This window comes from Mustelus asterias, chromosome 5 (assembly GCF_964213995.1).
Source record: "Mustelus asterias chromosome 5, sMusAst1.hap1.1, whole genome shotgun sequence".
Lineage (NCBI taxonomy): Eukaryota > Metazoa > Chordata > Chondrichthyes > Carcharhiniformes > Triakidae > Mustelus > Mustelus asterias.
In genome coordinates this window covers 142,347,951-142,373,595 of record NC_135805.1, presented here as the reverse complement: position 1 = coordinate 142,373,595, position 25,645 = coordinate 142,347,951, and the positions used below count along the sequence as shown (strand labels likewise).

Here is a 25,645-nt window from a genome sequence, read left to right as displayed (position 1 = left end):
CTGTTGGATTTTAACCTGGTGTTGTGAGAGTTATTAACCAAGGTATATGCTTTTAATACAGAATATGTTTTCAAAAATACATGCCTAAATTCTCTAACACTGGTTGTAGGTGTCCCTATGCAAATTGTATCTTTTGGGCTCTTTGTAACTGCTCTATATTCTATTCACTGTGATCTAATCTACCCTGATCTATTAGGCTTTTAATCCCAATTTATTCTAAATTCCCTCTTACATATCCCCTTTTCTGCCCTTGGCTAGCCCAAGATTATGCCACTAAATGGATGTTTTCAAGTAAACATTCTCGGGTCCCGGAGGGTTATTTGGTATCGAGGGTGCTCCTTTCTCCACACAGATTGCCGTTATCATTGTTGTGCCCTGTGTGGACTGTATGCATTTGATCATTTGCATAATTACAAGGAATGCTAAGACAACAATGAAAAAGAACACAATTCCTTGTACGATGGATGTTCCCAGGGAGCCCAGCCAACCCAAAGCCCAGCCCCAAAGAGTGAAGGATGGAGGCTGTTTGAGTTTTTCAATCTCTTTTTTAATATGGCCGGCTAGATCAGTTAATGATCTCTGAATTGTCAGGAATTATCAACACTCGTGTCCAAGCAAGGCGCACGTTCCACCCTTGGCCATCAAAACAAAGTCTAGTGCCGTTCGATGCTGAAGTACCATGGTGCATACAGCAACCATCTCATCATTACTTTTAGCAAAGGCAGAGGATGTATCATTGACAGTTTTTTCCAAGGCTGAGAATATGTTAGCGTTTTCTTGTGCCAACTTCCTGATCCCATACCAGGGGAGCATGATGGCAGAGAGGGGCTCTGCTCCCATGATGCCACGTAGACGTGCCCTCAGAGAAGGAAGACGGGAAAATGATAAATGTATGGCACTACATATCCAAGGTAACATGACCCCTTCCAACTGGCAGGGAGCCAAGGGTATGCCTAATCGCCGCAAATCCAACACATGCCATTGAGAGTTGGGTAGTTGTTATTCCCACTGAAGCAATGAGAGACATTACAAGACCGATCATCACTGGGCGGGCCCATGCATAGCTGGCTGGTCAGATTCACAGGGTTGTGGCATTCGCTTGTGCCTAAGTCACTCCCAGGGCCTTCCTTACTTTACCTTCCTTATTTTTCAGGCATTTTGTAATTTCTCTATACTCTATTCACTCTAATCTAATCTACCCGGATCTGTTAGTCTTTTAATCCCACGTTATTCTAAATTCCCTCCTACAAGCACAGACTGATCCCAACAGGGACAATTGAGTAACGGACCCACTCAGGGGCTTGCTTTATACAGGGCTTAGTATATGAGCTCCACCTGTGTTATGAGGTAGCTCCCCCCCCACTCTGAGAACTAACACCTAACCACTCAAAGAGGAGTAGCTCACCTCATAATCTGTAAAAGTGAGTGTGAAGTGGTACGATCTGCTCTTCAGCAACTTTTAGTGGTTAAATCAAAATAACTCCCTGACACTGACTCTAAAATCAACAAGTAACAATTTATTTATCTAACTAACAGTGAACAAGTTAAATAAACTTAACGAACTGAACAACCAGATTCTAATGGAATGCTCTTCGGATAAATACAATTCCCACTCGTTAACAAAAAAAATAGAATTTTGATCACTCTCTAAATTACAACCGGGTTTTGTGCCTTCCGGAATATCCTGGGCCTTCTCTGTTGATTCTTCTTTCTTCTTTGCTAGCCAGTTGAGGCTTTGAGCTAATAGCTATGAGCAGTTGCTCTCCCCCTCAGTTGCACTGTCCCCTTCCTTTTATACTTGTGATGACATATTAATATCGCCCACAGTACGATTGGTCCTAGGTTGCCAAAACCATCGGATTTAAATTTAATAGGTTCTTGGTATCTAAATGCCTAATTCAAATTGATAGGTTGAATTCAACTAATTCATAAGGCTGAAAGCTTGTTGCCTTGGTAACTCTGCTGTTTGGCCTTCCAATACAAATGTTTCATTTTGGGTACTCTATATGTATTTGTGGTTTTTTTTTATTTTAAAGCACAGAAAAAGCACCACCTTTTAAAGGGACTTTTCAATGCTTTTCCTAGCACTTTACAATTTAACAAACACCAATCTACAATTACTCTACTCAACTTCGCAACACCGAGTGAGTTAATCACCAATCCCCAGGGAGCTCGTATTCAACAGGTCCGACAGGGAGGTCAATCAGTGATTCCTCATGAAAGTTATCACAGCACCGCAGCCCCTCACCCAACTGCTAGCCCCTCCTAGAGGTGAGGTGGATGGGAGGGGGGCAGTGGTGTAAACCTCACCCAATGTCTCTTAAACGGCACACCTCATTTGGATGACTTGCTGTTTGTGGGAGAGAAGTCCCATTGAGCTGATTAAGCAGAGCATTAGCAGAGTCAGTGAAGGGGATAGAATCATAGAATCATAGAATCATACAGTGCAGAAGGAGGCCATTCAGCCCATCGAGTCTGCACCGCCCACAATCCAACCAGGCCCTATTCCCATAATCCCCTGCATTTACCCTAGCTAGTCCCCCTGGCACTAATGGTCAATTTAGCATGGCCAATCCACCTAACCCGCACATCTTTAGACTGTGGGAAGAAACTGGAGCATCCAGAGGAAACCCAGAATGTGCAAACTCCGCACTGACAGTGACCCAAGCCGGGAATCGAACCCAGATCCCTGGTGCTGTGAGACAGCAGTGCTAATCACTGTGCCATCATGCCACCCATTCTATACTCATTATCATCCCATCTTCTGGTATGGGTCCTGTTCTTGTACTTGTGTCGAGTGTGTCCTTGTACTGAAAACCTTCAGAGAATCGGATAATTATTTGAAATACTCTACTGAAATAAGCTAATTAATGATTTGTTAAAATGCTTGTTCTTCAATTATTTTAATTGAACTCAGCATTCTGATTCCAATATTTTAATATTCTGTTGGAATGTGTTGAACTGGGATCTGGCAGTAATTTACTGGATTGAATGGCTCCCACCTTCGCTCCCCATGAAACACCCTTGATCAGGCCCAGGACTGAGCTTTCTTTATTTTTCCTGGGGTTTGGGTAATGCTGGCAAGGCCCGCACTAATTGCCCTTGAGCTGTGTGGCTTGCTAAGCCATTTCAGAGGCCCAGACCAGGTAAGGATTTTTATTCATTCATGGGCTATGGGCATTGCTGGCTGGCCAGCATTTCTTGCCCATCCTGAGGGCAGTTGAGATTCAACCACATTGCTGTGGCTCTGGAGTCACATGTAAGCCAGACCAGGTAAGGACGGCAGATTTCTTTCCCAAAGGACATTAGTGAACCAGATGGGATTTCTGACAATCAACAATGGTTTCATGGATAATAGTAGAGTCTTAATTCCAAATATATTTATTGAATTCAAATTCCACCATCTACCGTGGTGGGATTCAAACCCGGGTCCCCAGAACATTAGCTGAGTTTCGGGATGAATACTCTGGCAATAATACCACTAGGTCATTGCCTCTCTTTAAGCAAATTTCCTTCCCGAAAGGACTATAGTGAACCAGATGGGTTTTTATGATAATCGACAAAGGTTTTGTGGTAATCCATCAGGCTCTTCATTCCAGATTTTTTTAATCGAATTCTAACTTCACCATCTGCCATGGTGGGATTCGAACCCAGTACTGGGTAATCCAGGTCCCCAGAGTATTATCCTGGATATCGGGATTGGAGCTGGTGAGGCCACACCTGGAGTACTGTGTACAGTTTTGGTCTCCTTACTTGAGAAAGGATGTACTGGCACTGGAGGGGGTGCAGAGGAGATTCACCTGTTGATTCCTGAGGTGAGAGGGTTGGTTTATGAGGAGAGACTGAGTAGACTGGGGCTATACTCATCGGAATTTAGAAGAATGAGAGGCAATCTTATAGAAACATAAAAAATTACGAAAGGAATAGATAAGATAGAAGCAGGGAAGTTGTGTCCATGGACGGGTGAAACTAGAACTAGGGGGCATGGCCTCAAAATAAGGGGGAGCAGATTTAGGACTGAGTTGAGGAGGAACTTCTTCACCCAAAGGGTTGTGAGTCTGTGGAATTCCCTGCCCAGTGAAGCTGTTGAGACTATCTCACTGAATGTTTTTAAGGCAAAGATAGATATATTTTTGAACAGTAAAGGAATTAAGGTTTATGATGAGCAGGAAGGTAAGTGGAGCTGAGTCCACAAAAAGATCAGCCATGATCAGCCATGATCTTATTGGGCAAAGTAAGAAGTCTCACAACACCAGGTTAAAGTCCAACAGGACTTTTATTTGGTAGCACGAGCTTTCGGAGCGCTGCTCCTTCATCAGGTGAGTGGAGAGGTAGGTTTCACAATCATGGCATATATAGACAAAGACACAATTTGTCTGCTTTCTTGCATCCTTGTAGAAACTGGAGTCTGTGTGTTTGTCTAAATATGCCATGTCTGTAAAACCTACCTCTTTACTCACCTGATGAAGGGGCAGTGCTCCGAAAACTTGTGCTATCAAATAAACCTGTTGGACTTTAACCTGGTGTTGTGAGCCTTCTTACTGTGCCCACCCCAGTCCAACGCCGGCATCTCCACATCATGATCCTATTGAATGGCGGAGCAGGCTCGAGGGGCCAGATGGGCCTATTCTGGCTCCTAGTTCTTATGTTCTTATGTAGCCCAATGACAATACCACTGTGTCATCACCTGCCCCCGTTGAAACAGAAAGTTGAAAGAAAAGGGAATGTCTTGTGGTGTATGAACCTATTTCATTTGCTGATTTTGATGCTGACATTTTGTACTTTATCCTTCCCTTTAACTTCCTCCCCTCTGACTTTAGGCCGCTTGGCGTTTTTACTCCACTGATGGGAGCCGGACATACCTGGTAGCCACCTGGCGATTCTATGAGAGTGTCCTATCTCCACTCAGGTATGTATCAAGTGCTTTGATCATGAACGCACCATTTACTTGGATAATTTTCACTCACGTATATTTTCCATTTCTGTTTCGTTCCTCCCTTTTCTCTCCTCCCAGCCTTGCTTGATCTCATTTTTATATTTAAAAGATAAATCTGCATGTAGTATGTGTGGCACAGTTATGTGGCTGATGAGAATTGGTTTCCACGGCGACCTGGAAGCCATATTTGAAGGCCTTGCATTTCTGCAAAGCAGGAACCAAACTGGCAGCTGATGTTGGCATGTTTGAATCATTTCACACAGTTAGAATTTGTTTCCTTCTCTGCTGTTGAGAGTATCACAGACTGTCCACTGAGGGGATCCAGTCACTTTTACCAGAAAAATAATTTACAGCAAATTGTGGAAAAGCAACGTTTCAGACATTTGCGTCCTTAGCGAACAAAGGGAGTTTTAACGCTGCAAAATCATGGAAATAAAACCTGCTGTCAATAATTCAAATTGATTCGCACTTGTCTGCATTTCACGTCTTCACATCAGTTAGTCACTTCAATTTAGTTACTCGCATCAGCCATAACACACGGTCCAGTAAATAAAGGCCATTACATGTGGCCCATAATACACAGGGGTTGTGTGGGATCTAAGGTGCTGTACCTGTAAAGGGAGCTTTACTCTATATCCAGCTTGTTGCTGTACCTACCCCGGGAGTGTTTGACAGGATAGTGTAAAGGAAGCTTTACTCTATATCCAGCTGTTGCTGTACCTACCCCGGGAGTGTTTGACAGGATAGTGTAAAGGAAGCTTTACTCTATATCCAGCTGTTGCTGTACCTATCCCGGGAGTGTTTGGCAGGATAGTGTAAAGGGAGCTTTTCTGATTGTCTAACCCCTTTCATACCTGCACTGGGAGTATTTGATGGAGACGGTATAGAGGAAACTTTACCCTTTATTGAGCCTGGGCTGTGCCCGCTCTGGCAGTTTCTCTTCCCTCAAGGGATGTGAGCATAGTTGGTAGGGTCATCATTTGTTGAACCTTAATTGCTGTTGAGAAGGTGGTACATAAGCCACCTTCTTGAGCTGCCGCAGTCCCTCTAGTGTAGATACCCCCAAGAGTGCTGTTAGGAGGGGACTGTTTTAATCCAGCAAGAGTGATATAATTCCAAGTCAGGATGGTGTATGTTGTTGCACCTGAGAATTTTGTATACTGCTCTCTGCTGCCCCCTCTGTTGGAAAGTATAAATAAAGTTATTCAATAATGGCTCCCACTCACCTAACGAAGGAGCAGCGCTCCGAAAGCTAGTTGCGTTTGCGACCAAATAAACCTGTTGGACTTTAACCTGGTGTTGTGAGACTTCTTACTGCAATTGTGTTGCACAGAATACCTTTCAGCCCTTCATTTTGATCATGGCTGATCATTGAATTCACTATCCTGATCCCCCTTCCCCCCGTATCCCTTGATCCCCCTTTGGCCCCAAGAGCTACATCTAATTTCTTCTTGAAATCAGACAATGTTTTGACCTCAACTGCTTTCCATGGTAGTGAATTCCACAGATTCACCACTCTCTGGGTAAAGAAATCTCTCCTCACCTCAGTTCTAAAAGGTTTACCCCTTATCCTCAAACTATGCCCCTTAGTTCTGGACTCCCCCACCATCGGGAACATTCTTTCTGAATCTGCCCTGTCTAACCCTGTTAGAATTTTATAAGTTTCCATGAGATCCCCTCTCACTCTTCCAAACTCCAATGAATAGAATGCGAACCAATTTAGCCTTTCTAATCGTGTTAGTTTTACTCAATCCATTTTGCCTTAGAGGGGAACTTCCAGGTGGTGGTGTTCTCATGTGACTGCTGCCCTTGTCCTTCTAGGTGGTAGTGGGTTTGGAATGGGCCGCTGAAGGAGCCTTGGTGAGTTGCTGCAGTGCATCTTGTAAATGGTACACACTGCTGCTACTGTGTGTCAGCGGGGGAGGGTGTCCCCGTCAAAGCTGGTAGATGGGCTGCTTTAGTCTGGATGGTGTTAAGTTTCTAGAGTGTTATTGGAGCTGCACTCATCCAAGTCAAGCGGAGAGTATTCCATCACACCCCTTGATGGTGGACAGGATTTGGGAAGTCAGGGGCTGACTTACCTTCCACAGAATTCCCAGCCTTTGGCCTACTCTTGTAGCCACAGTATTTAAATAGCTAGCCCAGTTCAGTTCCTGGTCAATGGTAACCTCCTGGATGTGGAGATTCAGTGATGCCAATGCCATTGAATGTCAAGGGAGATGGTTAGATTCTGTCTTGTTGGAGATGGTCAATGCCTGGCACTTGTGTGGCATGAATGTTATTGCTGCTTGCCACTTACCAGCCTAAAGCTGAATGTTGTCCAGGTCTCGCTGCATTTGGAATTCACTCTTTCTGTATCTGAGCAGTCGGGAATGGTGCTGAACATTATGCAATCATCAGCAAATATCCCGACTCCTACATTATAATGGATGGAAGGTTGCTACAGATATATGAACCATAGAATCTCCACAGTGCAGAAGGAGGCCATTCAGCCCATCAAGTCTGCATCAACCACAACACCACCCAGGCCCTATTTCCATAACCCAATGCATTCACCCTAACTAGTCCCCTGACACTAAGGGGCAATTTAGCATGGTTAATTCACCTAACCTGCACATCTTTAGACTGTGGGAGGAAAACGGAGCACCCAGACGAAGGCTGTAATGAGGTCAGGAGCTGAGTAGCCCTGGCAGAAGACAAACTGAGCATCTGTGAGTAGATTATTGCTGAGTAAGTGTTGCTTAGAATCACAAAATCCCTACAGTGTAGGAGGAGGCCATTTGGCCCATTAAGTCTGCACTGACCACAATCCCACCCAGGTGCTGTCCCCTTAACCCCACATATTTACCCTGCTAATCCCCCTGACACTAGGGTCAATTTAGCATGGCCAATCAACCTAACCAGCAAGTCTTTCAGACTGTGGGAGGAAACCGGAGCACCCGGAGGAAACCCACGCAGACACAGGGGGAATGTGCAGACTCAGGGAGAATGTGCAGACTCCACACAGCCAGTCACCCGAGGCCGGAATTGAACCCGGGTCCCTGGCGCTGTGAGGCAGCAGTGCTAACCACTGTGCCACCGTGCCGACCTTGACAGCGCTGTCAGTGACACTTTCCATCACTCTGTTGATAATTGACAGGAGGCCAATGGGGAAGTAATGGACCAAGTTGCATTTGCCCTACTTTTAGTGAACAGGACATACCTGACAATTCTTCACAAGATGTGAACTTGTCCCCTTTGGCAGGAAGAAGAGAAATCTGTCGATTATTTAAGTAGAGAGAGGCTGCAGAATGCTGCAATCGAGAGATTGGGGTGCCGTGGGACAGGAATCACAAAGAGTCAGTATGCAGGTACAACAAGAGATTAGGAAGCAAATGGAATGTTGCCATTTACTGGAAAGGGAATCAACTATAAAAGTAGGGAAGAGCTGCCACAGCTGGACAGCACCTTAATGAGACCACATCTGGAGTACTTTGTACAGTTTGGAACTCCCTACTTCAAAAACAATATAATTGCCATTAGAAGTAGTTCAGAGAAGGTTCACTCCACTCATTCCTTTCAATTTGATTTGGTTTATTATTGTCACATATATTGGGATACAGTGAAAACTATTGCGCTACACAGACAATGCATACCGTTCATAGAGTACATCGGGGTGAAGGAAAGGAGAGGGTGCAGAATGTAGTGTTCAAGTCATAGCTAAGGTGTAGAGAAAGGTCAACTTAATACAAGGGAGGTCCATTCAAAGGTCTGCTGGCAGCAGGGAAGAAGCTGTTCTTGAATCGGTTGGTACGTGATCGCAGACATTTGTATCTTTTTCCTGACGGAAGAAGGTGGAAGAGAGAATGCCCGGGATGTGTGGAGTCCTTGATTATGCTGGCTGCTTTTCCAAGGCAGCGGGAAGTATAGACAGAGTCAATGGATGGGAGGCTGGTTTGAGTGATGGACTGGGCTTCATTCATGACCCTTTGTAGTTTCTTGCAGTCTTGATCAGAGCAGGAGCCATACCAAGCCGTGGTACATCCGAAAAGGATGTTTTCTATGATTGTAGTTGTTTTGGACATGCCAAATTTCTCAGTTGGAAATCAATCCCATTTAGCAACGGGACACTGTACCTGCCTTGGGAGTGCTTGGCTGCACAGTGTAGATGGAATTTTACTCAATCTCAAACTCATGTTGTACCTGCCCTGGGTGTTTAAGGGCACATTGCAGCGGGAGCTTCACTCTGTATTTACCGCCTGTGGCAACTGCCCTGGGAGTATTTAATGAGAGTGTAAAGGGAGTTAGAGTCTGCGTGTAATCCATGCTGTATTTCCCCACGAATGTTTGAATGGAGAATATAAAGGAAACTTTACTCTGTATCAAACCCAAACTGTACCTGGACTGTGAGTGTTTAATGGGAGTGATTGCCTCCCTGAGCCCAGCCCAGCATCCCAGCCTTCCTCTCTGCTCAGTTTTATAGAAATAAAGTTAAGCCTTTGAAGAGTAAAGGATTCACACATCACAGCACAAGATGCGTAAATCTCAGCACTCAATGAGGCACAGAATGTGACTGGATCCTGTCCGATGTGGCGTCTAAACTCTCTCTTTGGTTTGCCTCTCTCTAAATGTGTTTGAGTTCACTGAGAGTTGACGAAGGCAATTGGAGGGGAGGGATCATAGGAATAGGAGTAAACACGTACAGTCAAGTGGGACTCACACCCTGAGGGAGGAGGAGTGGTGAGAAGGCTTGGGGAGAAGAGCTGGGAGGGGTGGGGACGGATTTTACACAACTGTCCAGCAGAGGAGAGCCAGGGGGAAGAAGGGGAAGGAAAGCAGGTGGGATGGGAGAGAGGTGAGGACAATGAAAATCAGAGGGAATGGGAGGGAGGAGCAGAGTCAGTGGAGTGGGATCAACGCAAATTACTGCGGATGCTGGAATCTGAAACAGGAAAACACTGGAAAATCTCAGCAGGTCTGACAGCGGCTGTGGAGAGAGAATGGAGCCAATGTTTCGAGTCTGGATGACTTATTGTCAGAACTGGCAGCTTTGCTCTCTGCTTTGCCCTTTTTAACATCTGTGCTATTTAGATCATCCTTGATGCTGTACTCTGGCAGTGTGAATGAGGAAGTGGCTGCTATTCGGAATGAGATTTGCAGTGTGTTTACTTATTTAATCATTGATCACTCATTCTGATGACCGATACTTTCTGTCTGACTCTCGTTTCCTTTCACCAACTAACACCGAAGAAAAGACCAAGGAGAAACGTTCAGCAGGTTTGTTCATTCCCGTTTCTTCCCAAATTGTGCAGACTGTGTAAAGATCCGCTGTTAATAATCACATTCTCAGCTCCTTCGATCTCGCTGTGAACCAGCACGGAGAATCCCCCATGTTAATGATTGCCACCGGTGGGGAATATGACTTGAAAACAGATTCTGTATTGAGATCACGCAAAGAAATCACAATCTGGGCAGTTCTGCATCTGTTTACATGCTCCCCATCTTTCTAAAACCTGCAAATCTTCTTTAAGTAAAATCTAAACGTAACCACCTTATCACAGATTTGTCCCTGGAACTAATTCACTGCGGGGATGCAGACAGACTTGGTGTCCCTTGGACTTTACCCCAATGCCTGGAGCTGATCTAATGTACCCACTGGTGGCCATAAGATGCAGGAACTGGGCCTACGCAGCCATTCAATGAGATCCTGACTAATCTGATGGGGTAATCCTAACTCCCTAGAGCAATGCTGAAAGTAGAAGGAGCAGCATTTCTCCCTAGAATGATTGACACTTCACCAGGGCCTGTCATCAATAAGTGTCATAGATACTAGAAGCAGGAATAGGCCATTCGGCCCTTCAAGCCTGCTCCGCCATTCATTTTGATCATGGCTGATTTCAAATTCAATATCCTGATTCCTCCTTCTCCCTGCATATCCCGTGATCCCTTTAGCCCCAGGAGCTACATCTAATTTCTTCTTGAAATCACACAACGTTTTGGTCTCAACTACTTTCTGTGTTAGTGAGTTCCACACGTTCGCCATCCTCTGGGTGAAGAAATTTCTTCTCACCTTATTTCGAAAAGGTTCAACCCTTATCCTCAATCTATGACCCCTCGTTCTGGACTCTCCCACTATCAGGAACATTCTTTCCACCCTGTCTAAGCCTGTTAGAATTTTATAAGTTTCTATGAGATCCCCTCGCACTCTTCCAAACTCCAGTGAATAGAATCCAAAGCCTTTAAGGTAGAAAAATATCCCAAAGCAGCTCCAAACAATGTTCCAAATGGGATCTGACCAGAGCCTTATAAAGCCTCAGCAATACATCCCTGCTTTTGGATTCTAATCAGAAACTCCTGATGATATCTCTGGTGAGAGTTGAAGGGTTTACTGGAAATTAGTCGCTGGAGGTGAAATAGAAAACATTAGCCACAATGTGGTACAGCCTCTTAGCGCCCATAGCTAGGAGAGAAGCTTCCACCCCAGGCACGCACTGCATATGAACCATTGCTTAATAGTAGGAGCTCGCTATTAGATGTTTTCACTCAAGCTGTTGGAGTTACTGATTTCTGTAGGTGTGCATTGATCAGTGTTTAAAATCCTGCTCTATCTCCCCTCACTTCCTAGTAAGCTTTTTAATAATAAACAGAAGCTCTTCAGGATATACACGTCCAGGAAACATAGGTATCCAGCATCTGCACTCATGGTTTGTGGGAATGTCACTAACAGCAGCTGCATGGTCACTTCTTCCCTCCTCTCCTTTCACACAGGGCTTCCTGGATCCTTTAACCATTTCCAGTATTATTTCCCCTGCTTGTTTTTGCCTCCCTTCCTTTCTTTTGCCCCCGTTGCCTTGCTCGGTTGCCTGCAGATATTGAGTGGATTCCCTGGTCACTGCGGTGTCTTAGCATGGCCCTTGGTGCTTGCAATCTCTTCAATGCAGAGTTTGCTAAGAGGCTCCCCCAGTTATTGATCCATGCTCTGTCAGATTGTTACATTATTAAATCCATTCCAGCCGTGACAGGAAGGCGATTGGCCCTGATTTTGCAACAAGAGGAACGGTGATGCGCTTTGCTGTTAAAGTTTAAATCTGACAGGAACTTGCAGCCACTGCACGCATACAGTTAAATGCGGAAATCAGGAGGTTGCTGCCTAAGTTTCCTTGCTCCTCTGGAAGCTTCGGCTTCACAATATCTCACCGAGACTCTCGGCATTGAAATACAGGTGCTGTTATGAAGTTGCTGCACTTGCATGATAGATACCCACAAAATGTGCCGTTAAAAAGCTACTGCTTGTCCAATTAGTGCAATTTTAATGCTGTGATAGATCTTAGTTGCTGCCAGATACTGTGCCTGGCACTGAAAATTGACCTTTGCAAATGTGGAGCCTCATTCCTTCAGATTTGAATTATTATTGAAGATTTTTTACATGAACTCTTCCTTTCTCGCTTCCTAATCCCATTTGTTTTGCTTTCTGTGCATGATTTGGTATTGAATTACCTGTTCTAACTTACACTTCCTGGTTTACACTCTGCGCTGCTCAGTCCTGATTCTTTAATGGTTAAGGAGATACCGTTGCTTGCCCTGTTCATGCAGGTCCCTGATCCCTGCAGATGATACTTTGTCGAAATGATTTTCTGATCACTGCAAGTTACAATACAAAACCCCGCAGAAAATCTGCAAGCAAGTATAATGAACAGATACATAGCATCATTCAGCATCCATTCAGCAAAATCAGGCTCAATATGTCAGAATGGTATCTCACTGGGAGCTCTTCAATAATTGCTGGGGACGTTCCCCAAGAATATCAATGGATCACACCACTGGCTGCATACGGAGAGCGTGAGAGTTTATAAATTCATAAGTTCATCAGATATAGGAGCAGAATTAGGCCATTTGGCCCATTGAGTCCGCTCCGCCACTCAATCATTGCTGATACGCTCCTCATCCCCATTTTCCTGCCTTCTCCCCATAACCCTTCAACCCATTACCAATTAAAAATCTGTCTAACTCCTCCTTAAATTTACTCACTGTCTCAGCATCCACTTTGGGGTAGCAAATTCCACAGATTCACAACCCGTTGGTAGTTTCTCCTCAACTCTGTTTTAAATTGCTACCCTTTTTCCTAAGACAATGACCTCTCGTCCTAGAATGCCCCACCAGAGTAAGCATCCGACCCATGTCTACTTTATCCATCCTTTTATCATCTAATATACCTCAATTTGATCTCCCCTCATTCCTCTAAATTCCAGAGAGTATCGGCCTAAACTGTTCAATCACTCTTCACACGATAAACCCCTCATCTCTGGAATCAATCTAGTGAACCTCCTCTGAACTGCCTCCAATGCCACTACATCTTTCCTCAAATACGGGGACCAAAACTGTGCGCAATACCCCAGGTGCGGCCTCACCAATGCCTTGTATGGTTTAGTTGTACTAACCTGTCTAACCTTTGTGCATTCTGCATGTTCTGCATACAGCATGAAATGCATTGGATTTTATCATCAGGTTCCCATTCGCTGTTCATGTTTGAAGCTCGAGAAATGGACAGCTCAAGAACTTTGCTACAAAAAAGGGTCCCACTTCTCAGTAAACATCAGAACACCAACAAACGTTGTGTGCAATGCTTACTCAATTCCCCTTTACACACTGCCCCACTCTCTGGCTGACTCAGCCCTACTGTCTAATAATGTACTGTCTGAAACCATTCTTCTAACTTCCCCCTTCACTTTCCCTGTGCTAATCTTCAGTCTGAGCTCCACGGTCACTGTTGCTTGTTGATCTCCTTTTCCAATCAACTGTGAGCAGACGGTTATATGTCTAAAATGTGACATTAATTTGCTTCCTTTCTACCGGTTCTCCCGATGTGATTGGAAATCTTACAGGGCTATATTTAGCCCAGCTTTCACTCGATGTTGTATGACCACTTTTTAGATCAGCATTTGAGTCAGCAATATCATTCCACTCTGTGTCTCTCTGTTCTTCCTTTATCCTGTGTCTCTCCTTCACTCCTCCCTCCTTTCCATTGTCTCGCTCTCTCTCCATTCCCTCTTTACTGTGTGTCTCTCTCTCTCCATTCCCTCTCCTCTGTGCGTCTCTCTCTCTGTTCCCTCCCTTATTCTGTTTGTCTCTCTCTCTCTGTTCCCTCTTTACTCTATGTCTCTCTCATTCCCTCCTTTATTCTGTTTGTCTCTCTCTTCCTGTTCCCTCTTTACTCTCTGTCTCTCTCATTCCCTCTTTACTCTGTGTGTCTCTCTCCCTCTGTTCCCTCTTTACTCTGTGTGTCTCTCTCTCTCTGTTCCCTCTTTATGTCTCTCTCATTCCCTCCTTTATTCTGTTTGACTCTCTCTCTGTTCCCTCTTTACTCTGTGTGTCTCTGTCTCTCTGTTCCCTCTTTATGTCTCTCTCATTCCCTCCTTTATTCTGTTTGTCTCTCTCTTCCTGTTCCCTCTTTACTCTCTGTCTCTCTCATTCCCTCTTTACTCTGTGTGTCTCTCTCCCTCTGTTCCCTCTTTACTCTGTGTGTGTCTCTCTCTCTGTTCCCTCTTTATGTCTCTCTCATTCCCTCCTTTATTCTGTTTGACTCTCTCTCTGTTCCCTCTTTACTCTGTGTGTCTCTGTCTCTCTGTTCCCTCTTTATGTCTCTCTCATTCCTTCCTTAACTCTGTGTGTCTCTCTGTTCCCTCTTTACTCTGTGTCTTTCTCATTCCCTCCTTTACTCTGTGTGTCTCTCTTTCTGTTCCCTCCTTTACTCTGTCTCTCTCTCTCTCTCTCTGTCCCCATTCCCTCCTTTACTCTGGGTCTCTCGGCCCTCACTTGGAGGGACCCTGCTCCCTTTTCTCTCTCGGATGAGAAAGCTGGCTGACATTTGAGCGGATTAAATGGGGAGATGTGAAATTGCTCTCAGTGAGTGACTGTCACTGAGGGAATGATATGAGGTTGAAGTGACCAGCTGCGTTTCAAATATAGAAATAATATTCTGTCTCCTTCTGGCTTTGATTTTGTTTAGCCACAAATTAAGTTTTAAGGAGCGTGTCCGAATGACCAGCCCCAGGGGTCAAGGTGTTAAGGGCAGACAGGCCTCGATAGTGACAGACTGCCGCTCACCGGGCAATGATCAAACAACCGAACGCAGTCCCGGCAAGGTGCAGAAGAGCTGGAGTTTCAACGACCGCACTCGATTCCGACCTTCCCTCCGTTCCAAGAGCTGTCAGTCACGGGGAGCTACAGACGGTGAGGGAGACTCCATGGTAATGCCTTGTACTCTCCCAAAACTTCCCAATTCAGGTCACCAGCCGACCGGTTTTGGCACAGACAGGCTCTCTGACACTCTGTTAGGTTGCTGAGCAACAGAGGGGGCACTGAGAGGGAGGAATGTGGGGAGGGATGGGCGTGGTGCTGGGGAGGAGGAGGGCAGCGATGAGCCAGGGAAAAGGTCCCAGGAATATCAGAGACCCAGTCACCATTGGTTGTGTCATCCACAGACCCTTTGATTTGATTTGTTTTATTATTGTCACATGTATTAACATACAGTGAAAAGTATTGTTTCTTCCGCGCTATACAGACAAAACGTACCGTTCATAGAGAAGGAAAGGAGAGAGTGCAGAATGTAGTGTTACAGTCATAGCTAGGGTGAAGAGAAAGATCAACTTAATGCGAGGTAAGTCCATTCAAAAGTCTGACAGCTTGGAAGAAGCTGTTCTTGAGTCGGTTGGTACCTGACCTCAGACTTTTGTATCTTTTTCCCGATGGAAGAAGGTGGAAGAGAGAATGTCCAGGGTGCGTGGGGTCCTTAATTATGCTGGCTGCTTTTCCGAGGCAGCGGGAAGTGTAGACAGAGTCAATGGAAGGGAGGCTGGTTGGCGTGATGGACTGGGCTACGTTCACGACACTTGTTTCGTGTGGTCTTGGGCAGAGCAGGAGCCATACCAAGCTCTGATACATCCGGAAAGAATGCTTTCTATGGTGCATTTGTAAAGGTTGGTAAGAGTCATAGCTGACATGCCAAATTTCCCTCCTTCATCAGGCAGGCTTGGGTGTTTGAAGGTGACCCCCGTAACCTGGAAGGTGACCCCGTGACCTGGGGAAGGTAATCCTGTGACCTGGGGAAGGTGACCCTGTGACCTCATGACCCAAGAAAGGTGACCCTAGGACCCAGAACATTACCCTGTGAGGCAGTAGATTCAAAACTGAGGAGGAACCACTTCTCACAGAGGGTGGTGAATTGTGGAACTCACTGCCCCACAACACGGTGGAGTCTGAACCATTAACTGGTTTCAAGAAGGGGATAGATTTATTTCTGATAAAGAAAAGACAGGTTGGGGGGATATGGGGAACAGGCGGGGAGGTGGATTTGAGACCAGGGAGAGATCAGCCATGATCTGATTGAATGGCGGAGCAGGCTTAAAGGACTGAATTGCCTATATTGCACCTAATTCTTATGTTCCTATGACCTGGGAAGGGTGACCCTCTGACCCCATGACCTGGGCAAGGTGACCCTATAACTTATCATCTGCCCTCTTTCTGGGGGACTCATAAAATCATAGAATCCCACAGCACAGAAGGAGGCCATTCAGCCCATCGAGTCTGCACCCAGTCTCTATTCCCATGACCCCACATATTTACCCTGCTAATCCCCCTGACACTAGGGTCAGTTTAGCATGGCCAATCAACCTAACCCACACATCTTTGGACTGTGGGAGGAAACCGGAGCACCCGGAGGAAACCCATGCAGACACGAGGAGAAGGTGCAAACTCCACACAGACAGTGACCCAAGGCTGGAATTGAACCCGGGTCCCTGGCGCTGTGAGGCAGCAGTGCTAACCACTGTGCCACCGTGCTGATTCATGATTTACACTGAAATTTCTAAAGGATTGGATTCACCCAGTGAAAAGTCTACCTTTGGGTTAATGAGTTAGCAAAGCGGGGAATTGAAACCGTTCCAACCTAAGGGACTTGCATCTCATTCCTTCACGTAGCAACTAAACAAGCTTTTTGTTCAATTCTCGCAGATGCTGCTATGGGCACGGATGAAGGTTTTGATGAGCGAGCAGGTACCTGTGAGCTCTCCATGGAGGAACTCACGCCGGTTCTCAAGACTGTGATCAGGGCAATCAGGTGAAGTCTTACAGGGGACTCCTTTGGGATTTTTAACAATTTTTATTTTATTTAATTCATTCACGAGTTGTGGGTGTCACTGGCTGGGCCACCATTTGTTTCCCATCCCTAATGGCCCTTGAACTGAGTGGCTTAATATTTGATTCACAAGTTGGCTTACATTAACACTGCAACAAAGTTACTGTGCTTCAGAGGGCAGTTAAGAGTCAACCACACTGCTGGGGGTCTGGAATCACACAGACCAGATATGCACATTTGTGAATCAGATGGGTTTTGATGATAATCGTTGGAAGTCGTAGTGATCACCATTACCGAGTCGTGCTTTATATTCTAGAGGTATTAACTGAATTCAAATTCCACCAGCCGCCGTGGTGAGATTTGAACCCAGCTCCGTGGGGAATTCACCCAGATTACTGAACCAGCGACAGTCCCTCTATGCCATCATATTCTCAAGAACGTGGTGTGCTGGGTTGGGAGATGCTGGAATTCTGACAGGATGGAATAATGTAGAGGATAACAAGTTGCTTCCCATCGCTGGGCTTTTCCTCACCTCATGTCTGCTGTGCACTCACCGACAGAGAGTTCTGCTGTGATTAGTCAACAACTCCAATATTATTGTATGGAATGAACACTACCATAGAATCCCTACGGTGCAGAAAGAGGCCATTCTGCCCATTGAGTCTGCATCGACTCTCCGAAAGGGCATCCCACACAGAGCTTCCCTTCTGGCCGATCCCCATTTAACCTACACACCTTTGGACAATAAGGGGCAATTTAGCAATACCAATCTCCCTAACCTACACATTTTTGGACAAAAAGGAGCAATTTAGCATGACCAATCCACCTAACCTGCACATCTTTGGAGTCTAAGGGACAATTTAGCATGGCTAATCCACCTAACCTGCAAACCTTTGGACTGTGGGAGGAAACCGGAGCACCCAGAGAAAACCCACGCAGACTCCGGGAGAATGTGCAGACTCAGCAGACCCAAGGCCGGAATTGAACCCAGGTCCCTGGCGCTGTGAGGCCGCGATGCTAACCACTGTGCCATTGTGCCCCACCCTAGGATGAACTTTTTCTATCTATTACAGATCCTTATTCCTACTGAGCTCTCCATGATTGTGGTTCTGTGTTAGGGTGTAAGATTATTTATTTGGCCATACTATATAATGAACGCAATCAACTCAGCTCCCCTTCAATGATAAACCAAAGTTTAAAGTGTTTCTGTATCGGCTTTAGTTTGAGGTGAATTCACATAGTGTTAGTTTGTGACTCGCAGCCCTTGCTTGTGATCAGATCCAGGGGATTATATCTGGGGAAAAATAATTCTAATTTAATAGTCGATCACGCAGTGGGAAAATGACAACTGATGCAATTCCCATGGCACATTCCAGGATTGTGAAGTTTCATGTGGCAAAGAGGAAGTTCAAGGAGACTCTCCGTCCGTACGATGTGAAGGATGTGATCGAGCAATATTCGGCTGGACATTTGGACATGCTCTGTCGGATCAAGAGCCTGCAGTCACGGTGAGTCTGGACACTAGGATGTCCACAGACACGGTCAGACCTGCTGAGATTCTCCAGCATTTTCTACTTTTGTTTCAGATTCCAACACACGCAGTAATTTAAAGCCTATTTATCAGTGTCACAAGTCAGCTTACATTAACATTGCAATGAAGTTACTGTGAAAATCCCCTAGTCGCCACACTCTGGCGCCTATTCAGGGACACTGGGGGAGAATTTAGCATGGTCAATGCACCTAACCAGCACGTCTTTCGGACTGTGGGAGGAAACCGGAGCACACGGAGGAAACCCACGCAGACACGGGGAGAACATGCAGACTCTGCACAGACAGTGACTCAAGCTGGGAATCGAACCCGGTTCCCTGGTGCTGTGAGGCAGCAGTGCAAACCACTGTGCCACCTGCTGTGCTTTAGTCAGGCTGAGTCAGCATTGATTTCTGAAAGAGAAATCATATTTACATATCAGATGAGTTTTTCAGAGTATGTAATGGACTTTGGAGCTAACGGTGGATTAGTGAATGTAATATATAAACAGTTATTTAGTAGTGCTGTACAGAACTTGAATATTGCTGAAAAAGATACTTTGTCGAAGTTTTTTGTCTTTGACTCATCAGGACAATTGGAAGAATACCAATGTCAGGGGAAGCAACAACTTTATACTATACGAGAGCAGAATGCTGATTGGTTGGCAAGTGGACTCTGATTGGTAAAGGCATTGGCATAGACAATGCACCAATGATACTTCCCTTGCATGTCTCAATGGACTCCATTTGAAATGGAACAGTCAAATAAACTCCCTTTCCTTGATGTACTAGGGCAGCACGGTGGCACCATGGTCAGTACTGCTGCCTCACAGCTCCTGGCCCCAGGTTCAATTCCGGCCTTGGGTGACTGTGCAGAGTTTGTACATTCTCCACGTCTCTGCGTGGGTTTCCTCTGGGTGCTCCGGTTTCCTCCCACAGTCTAAAAATGTGTGGGTTGGGTTGATAGGCCAGGCTGAATTGTCCCTCAGTGTCAGGGAGATTAGCAGGGTAAATACGTGGGCGTATGACTTGGGTGCGATTGTTGTTGGTGTAGGCTCGATGGGCCAAATGGCCTCCTTCTGTACTGTAGGGATTCTATAGGGGCGATTCCCCATCGCGCCATGCTAATTTGTTAGCGCGTCGGGTCGGGAGAATCACGTATAGGCTGATTCACGGAATTCATGCACACGTTCCCACCGCACGCACATCTCCAAGCATTGGATATCCGACGTGGTCGAGACCACGCTGGAAACCAGCGGGAACAGCAGGTAAGTGATTTAAATCTTATTTTAATGTTATTTAAATGTGATAAGCGGGCCCGGGACTGAAGCATATCCCACTCCGCCAGTACAATTTCACTCCAGCGGGGTTCAGGCTAGTTCCCCACTGGAGTGAAAGGGGCGCAATCGGAGTCCCCATGGGGGGTCAGGCGGTGGGAGGGTGGCCCTGGGTATGGGCACCCTGCCAGTGCCAGCCTGTACCCCCTGGCACTGCCCAAGGGGCAAAGTGCCCATGCCCAGAGGGCACCTTGGCACTCTCCACTGGGCATCAGGCAGTGCTAAGGAGGCCAGGCCAATTTGGGGGAGTGGGGGGGGCGGGTGATCCAAGGATGTCCTTGCTATAGAGGGAGTGCAGTAAAAGTTTACCAGGCTGATTCCTGGGATGGCATGTCTGTTTTATGAGGAGAGATTGAGTCAGTTAGGATTATATTCACTGGAGTTTAGAAGAGTGAGAGAGAATCTCATGGAAACTTATAAAATTCTGACAGGGTAGATTCAGAAAAAATGTTCCCAATGGTGGAGGATTCCAGAACAAGGGGCCATAGTTGAAGGATAAGGGTTAAATCTTTTAGAACAGACAGGAGAAGAAATGTCTTCACTCAAAGAGTTATGAATCCATGAAATTCACTACCACAGAAATTAGTTGAGGCCAAAATGTTGCCTGATTTCAAGAAGAAATTAGATGTAGCTCTTGGGGCTAAAGGGATCAAGGGAAGGGGGAGATCAGGATATTGAATTTGATGATCAGCCATGATCACAACGAATGGCAGAGCAGGCTCGAATTGTTGAATGAGCTACTCCTGCTTCTAGCTTCATGGTTCTATCCACACCAGGCATACTCAATTGATCCAGTGAACTTTGGTGATCCATGCTGGAGTGACGCTAAGGTGGATCCTGATGTTTAAGCTGTGGCTTCGGATTTTTGGATCATTGTAGTTTAAATGTTTCAGCCCTTTAAGATCTGGTTTCCCGATGAGTGGCTCCTTCAGTGATCCAGCATTACAAGGTGTACGATTCAATAGTTACAGTCCATTGCAATCAGCCATCACTGAAAGAATAATTTCCCAGTGTTCACATGAATGTTGTGAATTTTCTTTATCTTATTTGATGCAGTGTGGATCACATGCTTGGGAGAGGACAGGTCACATCAGACAAGCGGTCACGCGAAAAAGTCCCACCTGACATTAATGTCACTGATGACCTCAGCATGATGGGACGGGTCGTCAATGTTGAAAAACAGGTAAGAGCAATGAGTCTTTGGAAATTATTCCGTTCAGTTCCCAATGAGAAACTCCCCTCAATGATAAGGAAGAATATAATCAAAGTGATCGCTCTGTAATTACATCATTTCTTTTATGCAGGGTGGGTTGGATTGCATCCATTATCCCAATCTGTAATTTGGATTTTTGGAGTTTAATCAATCGATTATCCCAGTGGGACTGACATGTGAGAAGGGATTGAGTCGATTGGGATTGTATTCACTGGAGTTTAGAAGAATGACTCGGAGATCTCATAGAAACCTGTAACATTTGAACTGGACCAGAAGGGGTAGATGCAGGAAGGATGTCCCCAATGGTGGGGGTGTCCAGAACTAGGGGTCATAGTCTAAGGATGCAAATAAACCTTTTAGGACTAAGATAAGGAGAAATTTCTTCACCCAGAGAGTGGCGAGCCTGTGGAATATGTGTTGTGGCCAACACATCATATGTTTTCAACAAGGATTTAGATATAGCTGGATGGATTAACCTCCGAACATCCAAATTAGAGATGGGGACAAAGAGGATCAAAGGATATTGTGGGGGAAGGCGGGATCAGGGTATTGAGTTGGATGATCAGACATGATCATAATGAATTGTGGAGCAGGCTCGAAGGGCCAAATGGCCTCCTCCTGCTCCCATCTTTTATGTTTCTATGCCACTTATCTGGATGTTTGGAGGGTTTAATCCATCGATTATCTCAGTCTCTAATTTGGATGTTTGGAGTCCAATCCATCGATTATCCCAATTTTTCACCTGGATGTTTGGAGTTTCATTCATTCATGGGACATGGGTGTCACTGGCTGGCCAGCATTTGTTATCCAAGGGGCAGTTGAGAGTCAACCACATTGCTGTGGCTCTGGAGTCACATGTAGGCCAGACTATGTAAGGATGGCAGATTTCCTTCCCTAAAGCATATTAGTGAACCAGATGGGTTTTTCCGACAATTGACAATGGTCATCCGCAGATTCGGAATTCCAGACTTTTTTTATTGAATTCAAATTCCTCCAGCTGCCATGGCGGGATTCGAACCCCGGTCTCCAGAACATTAGCTGAGTTTCTGGATTGATAGTTTAGTGACAATACCACTGGGCCATGGCCTCCCCATTTGGAGTTTAATCCATCGATTATCCCAGTCACTAATCCGGGTCAGGGGTCACACTGTGGAAGTCATGACGTTAGTGTAGGCAGTGATATACTGACACTGAGACTCTGACGTTTATTTTTACAGGTACAATCGATTGAATCGAAGCTGGACTGCCTTCTAGAAATCTACAGACAGTGTCTGCACAAGGGCTCTGTCTCCACGCTGACACTTGCCTCACTGCAGATGCCTGTGTTTGAGTTCGACCAGACATCTGATTACCAAAGTCCTGTGGATGGGCCTGGCTCAGTACCATTCAATGGCTGCATGTCCAGATCCACGAGTACCAGGGGATTACAGCAGACCCTATCAATAAATAATCCAAGTGCTCCCGCTAACTGCACCATCAGCCCAGCCAGGCAAGCTCCGCTTGCTCCAAGGAGTGAGAGCGACAGACCCAGAATGTCCGCGGTAAATCAAACGGTTCAGTCTGCCAAGGTGGCGGTGCCAACACGACAGCTGCCATCCTTTCAGAGCTTCTGCAGGGCAAGGCCTCTCCAGGTTGTCCCTGCCGCCACAGAGGAGATTGCTTCTGATGCCACCTCCTGTCCTCTTGCCATTCAAGTGGCGGACGCTAACATCATCCAGGAGGCGCCGTGGAGGAGAAGCCAGAGTGCGGAGAACGAATCCCTGGTCAAGGTTTGCTCGCTGACGGAAAAACCCTTGGAACACTCGGTGTCTGTGCAAAACCTGATCCAGTGCACACACAAACTGAGGGTGCCGTTCACTGGCAGCAGCCACAAGGTGGGCAAAGAGCACTGCTCTGACTTGGCAGACGTGCCGCCTTTGGTAAGAGACCAGGAGGTTGGCGCAGAGATGCTCGAAGCCACCCTCTCCCCGGGGGCGGGTGTCGCCAGGACCCCCCAACACAGCGGGCCAGCCGAGGAACCATCAGGCCCCTTGAGCCGATCTCACGTCCGACTAAAATGACAACGAAAGAAACCTCCCTTTCAAATATTGCTTCAGCGTCTGAGCTGTGCCCGTACATGGACTGTCTCTCTGAGGACGAGACAACTTGGGAAACTTTCAAACGCATGAGAGCTGAACAAATCAGAAAGGCACTCGTGGGAGCGGTTATGACTTCGTTGCATGAAAAGTGCATGATAAATTAGAAATGATTTCAGCTACTAACAAAACAGCCTGATTCTGCAGATAAAGCAGGAATTGTCCTTGTGGGGAATGGGCATTGAAGTCACTTGAGGACGTACCAGAGTACCCATGTATTCAGGAGTCTAAACAATTCAAACCACTGTTAGATACAGCATGTGTGTACAGTAGCATTGCACCTCCAGTCAAACCTTCTCATTTTATCCAGGTGTAGATTCTTGTTTACATCAGAAATATTCTCAGCTACCTTTGAGGTACATAGATCAGTGTGTCTGTCACAAGGCAAACACATCAATCTCCTTTCCAATTTGTTTATTTGCCACTGTTTTGGAAGTTAATTTCTATATATTTTGAAAACTGCTGAGCAGCGATTTCTTTTTTAGCTTAAAGCCACATTCTCGTTTCAAGTTGTTCCCTCGCTGCAAAAGGCATGAGAACTATCTGTGAGACACAAGAGTAACATGAACTGGAAGTCTGAGTGTGTTGCAGGGTGAAAAGTGAATTCAGTATTCTGCCCCTTTGGAAAAGACGCAACTTTTGATCAGCTGTTCTCCAGCAGAATGAAATATGGATGCAGCACCGGAACAACACTTATTCTAAAATGCTTTGTATATCATTTTGTGAATCTATTGATTCTGATATTTGTACTGATTAGTTGTTATGATGCCATCCCTAGAATTTCTACAATGCAGAAGGAGGCCATTCAGCCCATCTAGTCTGTACCGACCACAGTCCACCCAGGCCCTATCCCTGTAACCCCACATATTTACCCTGCTAATCCCCTGACACTAAGGGTCAATTTTAGCATGGCCAATCCACCCAACCCGCACATCCTTGGACTGTGGGAGGAAACCGGAACACCCGGAGGAAACCCACGCAGACATGGGGAGAACATGCAATCTCCACACAGATAGTGACCCAAGGCCGGAATTGAACGCGGGTCCCTGGTGCTGTGAGGCAGCAGTGCTAACCACTGTGTCACCATGTTGAACAGCCTAGCTGGTGGACCCAGGTGCTGCCATGAAGCACAATTGATCATATTGCTGAACATAGAATCTTTGGAAGGGGACTGTTTGGCCTGTCATTCCCTTGTGAGAGATATCCAATCAGTCCAAATCTTTCCCCATAACCATGTCAGTGATTCCCTTCATGGTGGCACAGTGGTTGGCACTGCTGCCTCACAGCGCCAGGGACCTGGGTTCAACTCCAGCCTCAGGTGACTAATAATAAATCAAATCAAATCAAAATGACCGTATGGAGTTTGCACATTCTCCCAGTGTCTGCGTGGGTTTCCTCCAGGTGCTCCGGTTTCCTCCCACAGTCCAAAAGATGTGCAGATTAGGTTGATTGGCCATGATAAATTGTGTGTTGGGGAGTTAGCAGGGTAAATACATGGGGTTACGGGGATAGGGCTTGGGTGGGATTGATGTCAGTGCGGGCTTGATGGGCCGAATAGCCTCCTTCTGCACTGTATGGATTCTATGATGCTATTTGTCCAACTCCCTTAAGAAAGATAATCTTGAATCTACTTGCACCACCCTGTCAGACAGGGTTACCTCATCTCAACTGCTTGCTTTGCCTAAATTATCCTAAACTTGTGTCTTCGGGTTAATGACCCTCCTGCCAGTGGAAACAGTTTCTCACTACCGTCCAAAACCCTTTATCATTCTGACAACTTCTATTCAATCTTTAATCCAAGCAGAATAGCCCCAGCCTCTCCAGTCTTCCCGCATAACTGAAATCCCACTTCCCCAGTATCATTCAATTTTATTTTCTCTATATCTACTGCAAGGGCCTGACATTCTTCCTAAAGCATGGTGCCCAGAATTGGACGCAACATTCCAACTGATGCCTAACCAGTGCTTATAGAGATTTAGTTTAATTTCTTAGCATTTCTACCCAGTGCCTGTCTTTATAAAACCCAGGATCCCAATGGTTTCATGGTCATCAGTAGATTCTTAATTCCAGATATTTTTTGTATTGAATTCAAATTCCATCATCTGCCATGGTGGGATTCGAACCCGGGTCCACATTAGAACATTAGCTGTGTTTCTGGATTCATAGTCTAGCGATAATACCACTGGACCATCACCTCCCCTGCAGCTTCATTCCTTGTTAGGCTGGAAATGCACACTGATTGGTGTAAATTCTCTTGTACAGGTTTGAGGAATTTCTTCCACCTTTGCCCTTTACATTTTTTCCCCACCCTCAGAGGATAATTGAAGTCTCCCACAGTGGCACAGTGGTTAGAACTGCTGCTTCACAGCGCCAGGAACCTGGGTT

The 25,645-nt window shown here is 45.9% G+C and overlaps 1 protein-coding gene across 2 annotated transcripts in view; it reads left to right on the top strand.

The window, feature by feature from the left end:
• Window positions 1–24,753, top strand: part of LOC144493860 (potassium voltage-gated channel subfamily KQT member 5-like) — a 281,576-nt gene extending 256,823 nt beyond the window's left edge. For both annotated transcript variants that reach the window (XM_078213434.1, XM_078213433.1), the window contains exons 8-15: window positions 4,821–4,909; window positions 10,166–10,192; window positions 11,541–11,597; window positions 14,922–15,145; window positions 16,925–17,030; window positions 18,425–18,556; window positions 20,969–21,095; window positions 22,343–24,753. In XM_078213434.1, coding sequence (XP_078069560.1) covers window positions 4,821–4,909; window positions 10,166–10,192; window positions 11,541–11,597; window positions 14,922–15,145; window positions 16,925–17,030; window positions 18,425–18,556; window positions 20,969–21,095; window positions 22,343–23,185 — 1,605 coding nt within the window. In that variant the 3' untranslated portion in view covers window positions 23,186–24,753. The remainder of the gene's footprint in view (window positions 1–4,820; window positions 4,910–10,165; window positions 10,193–11,540; window positions 11,598–14,921; window positions 15,146–16,924; window positions 17,031–18,424; window positions 18,557–20,968; window positions 21,096–22,342) is intronic.
• The last annotated feature ends 892 nt before the right edge of the window (window positions 24,754–25,645 follow it).